At 40.3% G+C, this 5,224-nt stretch overlaps 1 protein-coding gene across 1 annotated transcript; it reads left to right on the top strand.

Moving 5' to 3' along the window:
• The first annotated feature begins 213 nt into the window (after window positions 1–213).
• Window positions 214–1,278, top strand: LOC139710101 (uncharacterized). Its single transcript, XM_071622039.1, has one exon. It carries the CDS (start codon window positions 349–351, stop codon window positions 1,213–1,215), a length of 867 nt encoding a protein of 288 aa, XP_071478140.1. The 5' UTR covers window positions 214–348; the 3' UTR covers window positions 1,216–1,278.
• The last annotated feature ends 3,946 nt before the right edge of the window (window positions 1,279–5,224 follow it).

The raw sequence follows: 5,224 nt of genomic DNA, 5'->3' as shown, positions 1-5,224 counted from the left end.
ACACACACACACACACAAACTGATGGGGGGGGGGGACTGAGGGAGGAAAGGGTCGATTCAGAGAGGGCGCTATGGACTGAGACGCACGCGGCAATTTCGTTTGTCTCGCAAAAGTAACAAAATTTCACCGAATTGGGACGTCTACTTCATTTTTTCGGGTCTCACATTCTAACAAAACGACAAAGTTAGAAACATCGCCTGAGGATGGACCAACAAAAATCTGCTCGGCCGCAACGGTTAGCCGCTACAAAGGCAAAAAACTATGGTCCTTCTGTGAGAAAACCCGCAACCCAGGTACGTGCAAACAGCCCGTCAAGTCCGAACCCGAAGGTCACTAACCCTACGCCCATGACTCCGGCCGCTTCCCAGCGAGAGTCGTTGGAAGGCCAAACAGCCAGCGATGCGGAATCTGTTGAACTGGTGCCTGATGACGTCACAAATATGGCTGTCGCATCCACGACGGTAACCAACCCAACGCACCCAGATCGAGGCACCACTATGCCCGCCGACAAGGAAGCACCGGCCTCTGCACCTCCCAATGTGCAAACCCCTGGAAGCTTGGACGCATATTTCAAGGAAGCTACCAGCGGATTCAATAAAATGATCCAAGACGCTGTCGACAAGTTCCTTGGGAAGTTGAGCGATCTTGAGGCCAACATTGAAGCTTCTATCCAATTTGAGAGCAAACGGGTCGATGATCTCGAAGTCAAACAAAAGGAAATGGAAGGTAGAATGAAAAGAATGGAAAAAGAAATTGCCGAACTCCGCTCCGAAGTATTGAAGAACAAAGCGGAAACAAACAAAACCGAAAGAATATCTAGGAGGAATAACATCCGCATCGTGGGAATCCCTGAAACACCAAATGACCAGAGGGAAGACTGCGCCCACATCGTCGAAGACATCCTGCGGTCCAAATTCAAGATGACCACAAAGGTGGAGCGAGCTCATCGTGATGGTCGTAAGGTGGAAGGTCGTCCCAGGCACATCTTGATAAAGTTTCTCTCATACAGAGAAAAAGTAGATGTCATCCGTCGTGCCAGGGAAATCCTAAAGGACGAGCGATATTTCATGATCGACGACTTGACGCAGACTGACCTGGAAGAAAAACAGAAATGGAAGAAACAAGTCCAAGAAATGTACAGCAAAGGTACCAAGTTGAGATTCTATGCCGGAAAATGGCGCCAAACCGGAGGCGCTCCCTTTAATTTCGAGTGAGTAGTCATCTCCTATATACATTTCTTATAACTTCAACTGAAGTTTTGTGTACCCTACAGAGAAGATTAGTAACATTGGCCCAGTTGTACATGATTATGATATTATGACAGATACTTATTGTCCAGCATGAGTAACTCAGAAATCATAGTTTTAGGTATACCTACTGCACTAAAAAAAATTCTTACAACCTCAACTGAAGTTTTGTGTAGCCTATAGAGAAGATCAGTAACATTGGCCCAGTTGTACATGATGATGCTATGATAGATACTTATTGTCCTACATGAGTAACTCAGAAATTATATTTTAGGTATACTTATTGCACTCAAAAATTCTTATAACTTCAACTGAAGTTTTGTGTACCCTACAGAGAAGATCAGTAACATTGGCCCAGTTGTACATGATGATGCTATGATAGATACTTATTGTCCTACATGAGTAACTCAGAAATTATATTTTAGGTATACTTATTGCACTAAAAAATTCTTATAACTTCAACTGAAGTTTTGTGTACCCTACAGAGTAGATCAGTAACATTGGCCCAGTTGTACATGATGATGCTATGATAGATACTTATTGTCCTACATGAGTAACTCAGAAATTATATTCTAGGTATATCTATTGCACTCAAGAAGTCAATGATGTTGGTTTAACTAAAATGTGCGTATTGGTTTTTCATTAGGTATACCTATTGTGATCAAAAATTCAATGACGTTGGTTTGGTTAAAATATGCGCACTGGTTTCCTTATAAAAACACACCGGTTTTTGCATGATTACAAATATTCCGGTTTTTCATTACACTAAATTGAAGTGGTAGAAGTAAATGAATCCAAAGTTTACTAGAACTGCTGTCAACGTACAGTGCCAAATGTATATTAAGATACTAAAGTGAAATGGTAGAAGACAATGAATCCAAAATGTACTAGAATTGCTGTCAACTTGCAGTGCCAAATGTATATCAAGATACTGTATTTTTCTTCTTTTTTTTTCTCCTTTTGTTCAGGATGGCATCTGCAAATGGGTACCATCCGAACTGAATACAATATCAGCCGAGTATTATATTTTTCTCTACTTATGCAATGAACCGGCTGCACAGTATATTACAGCAGGTGTGACTTGCTCAAATTTGGTTTGTGTCTTGAACCAGTTGCACAGTGTATTACAACCCTTCAGCAGTTAACGTACGCAAGCTACATTTCACTATCATTAATGAAACACGCTTAAGCATGACTATTCAGTTTGTATAGTTGCCCAGGGTGAATTATACAGTCGGATCTTTTTGTTCAGTGTGGCATCTGCAAATGGGTGCCATCTGAACTGAATTCAGTATCAGCCGAGTATCACATTTTTCTCCACTCACGCAATGAATCGGCTGCACAGTGTATTACAGCAGGTGTAACTTGCTCAAATTTGGTGTGTCTTGGTTACTAGTGTTGCCCCTGGCAACCTTGTTCTTATCCTAAATCATGTAAAGAGTTCCTCAGTGTTAGTCTTGTTGGCGCATAGGGAGTGGGTGATGTTTTGCTCTCCAACTGTGGGAGAGGAGAAATCCGTATTGAATGAATGATAAAAAAACCCGGTTGACTTATATATGTTCCTGGTAAACAAGTCCATTTATGGCATTACTGGTTTCCTCCAAATGGATTCCTCAAGTATAGGTTTCCTTTTAGGCTGTAGGAGTTTTACCTGGCCGACATGACGGTTGTCAAGTCACTTCATTGTGATTAGAGTCTGCACGATGTCATGATCCATCCCAACCAAATCTAAATGTATGAAGTGATAAATATATATATATATATATATATATGTATACACATATATATTTCAATCAATAGTAGCTCAATTCAGAACCTTAACAGCCGATTTTTTGAAAATAGAGCTACATGTATTAGTATGCTCCCAAATTACCCAACCTTTTAGCAGTCAACGTACGCAAGCTATACACACTTCATTATCATTAATGCAAAACGCTTAAGCATTTTATGCAGATTGTTTAGTCAACTAGGGTGATTTGTCCAGTCTGTTTTTTTTTTTTTTTTTCTATTCAGAATGGCATCTACAAAGGGTGCTATCTGAACTGAATACAGTATCAGCCGAGTGTTATATTCTTCTCCACTCATGCAGTGGACCGGCTGCACAGTGTATTACAGCAGGTGTGACTTGCTCAAATTTGGTTTGTGTCTTGAACCAGTTGCACAGTGTATTACAACCCTTCAGCAGTTAACGTACGCAAGCTACATTTCACTATCATTAATGAAACACGCTTAAGCATGACTATTCAGTTTGTATAGTTGCCCAGGGTGAATTATACAGTCGGATCTTTTTGTTCAGTATGGCATCTGCAAATGGGTGCCATCTGAACTGAATTCAGTATCAGCCGAGTATCACATTTTTCTCCACTCACGCAATGAATCGGCTGCACAGTGTATTACAGCAGGTGTAACTTGCTCAAATTTGGTGTGTCTTGGTTACTAGTGTTGCCCCTGGCAACCTTGTTCTTATCCTAAATCATGTAAAGAGTTCCTCAGTGTTAGTCTTGTTGGCGCATAGGGAGTGGGTGATGTTTTGCTCTCCAACTGTGGGAGAGGAGAAATCCGTATTGAATGAATGATAAAAAAAACCCGGTTGACTTATATATGTTCCTGGTAAACAAGTCCATTACTGGTTTCCTCCAAATGGATTCCTCAAGTATAGGTTTCCTTTTAGGCTGTAGGAGTTTTACCTGGCCGACATGACGGTTGTCAAGTCACTTCATTGTGATTAGAGTCTGCACGATGTCATGATCCATCCCAACCAAATCTAAATGTATGAAGTGATAAATATATATATATATATATATATATGTATACACATATATATTTCAATCAATAGTAGCTCAATTCAGAACCTTCACAGCCGATGTTTTGAAAATAGAGCTACATGTATTAGTATGCTCCCAAATTACCCAACCTTTTAGCAGTCAACGTACGCAAGCTATACACACTTCATTATCATTAATGCAAAACGCTTAAGCATTTTATGCAGATTGTTTAGTCAACTAGGGTGATTTGTCCAGTCTGTTTTTTTTTCTATTCAGAATGGCATCTACAAAGGGTGCTATCTGAACTGAATACAGTATCAGCCGAGTGTTATATTCTTCTCCACTCATGCAGTGGACCGGCTGCACAGTGTATTACAGCAGGTGTGACTTGCTCAAATTTGGTTTGTGTCTTGAACCAGTTGCACAGTGTATTACAACCCTTCAGCAGTTAACGTACGCAAGCTACATTTCACTATCATTAATGAAACACGCTTAAGCATGACTATTCAGTTTGTATAGTTGCCCAGGGTGAATTATACAGTCGGATCTTTTTGTTCAGTATGGCATCTGCAAATGGGTGCCATCTGAACTGAATTCAGTATCAGCCGAGTATCACATTTTTCTCCACTCACGCAATGAATCGGCTGCACAGTGTATTACAGCAGGTGTAACTTGCTCAAATTTGGTGTGTTTTGGTTACTAGTGTTGCCCCTGGCAACCTTGTTCTTATCCTAAATCATGTAAAGAGTTCCTCAGTGTTAGTCTTGTTGGCGCATAGGGAGTGGGTGATGTTTTGCTCTCCAACTGTGGGAGAGGAGAAATCCGTATTGAATGAATGATAAAAAAACCCGGTTGACTTATATATGTTCCTGGTAAACAAATCCATTACTGGTTTCCTCCAAATGGATTCCTCAAGTATAGGTTTCCTTTTAGGCTGTAGGAGTTTTACCTGGCCGACATGACGGTTGTCAAGTCACTTCATTGTGATTAGAGTCTGCACGATGTCATGATCCATCCCAACCAAATCTAAATGTATGAAGTGATAAATATATATATATATATGTACACACATATATATTTCAATCAATAGTAGCTCAATTCAGAACCTTAACAGCCGATTTTTTGAAAATAGAGCTACATGTATTAGTATGCTCCCAAATTACCCAACCTTTTAGCAGTCAACGTACGCAAGCTATACACACTTCATTATC

This window comes from Diadema antillarum, unplaced genomic scaffold (genome assembly GCF_040938485.1).
Source record: "Diadema antillarum isolate AM-2024a unplaced genomic scaffold, OU_Dant_1.0 seq00001497_RagTag, whole genome shotgun sequence".
Classification (NCBI taxonomy): Eukaryota; Metazoa; Echinodermata; class Echinoidea; order Diadematoida; family Diadematidae; genus Diadema; species Diadema antillarum.
This window is presented reverse-complemented; position numbering and strand designations above follow the sequence as displayed.

Bases quoted from the DNA above. Each gene is read 5' to 3' on its own strand.
- LOC139710101 (XM_071622039.1), top strand. From the start codon at position 349: ATGACTCCGGCCGCTTCCCAGCGAGAGTCGTTGGAAGGCCAAACAGCC.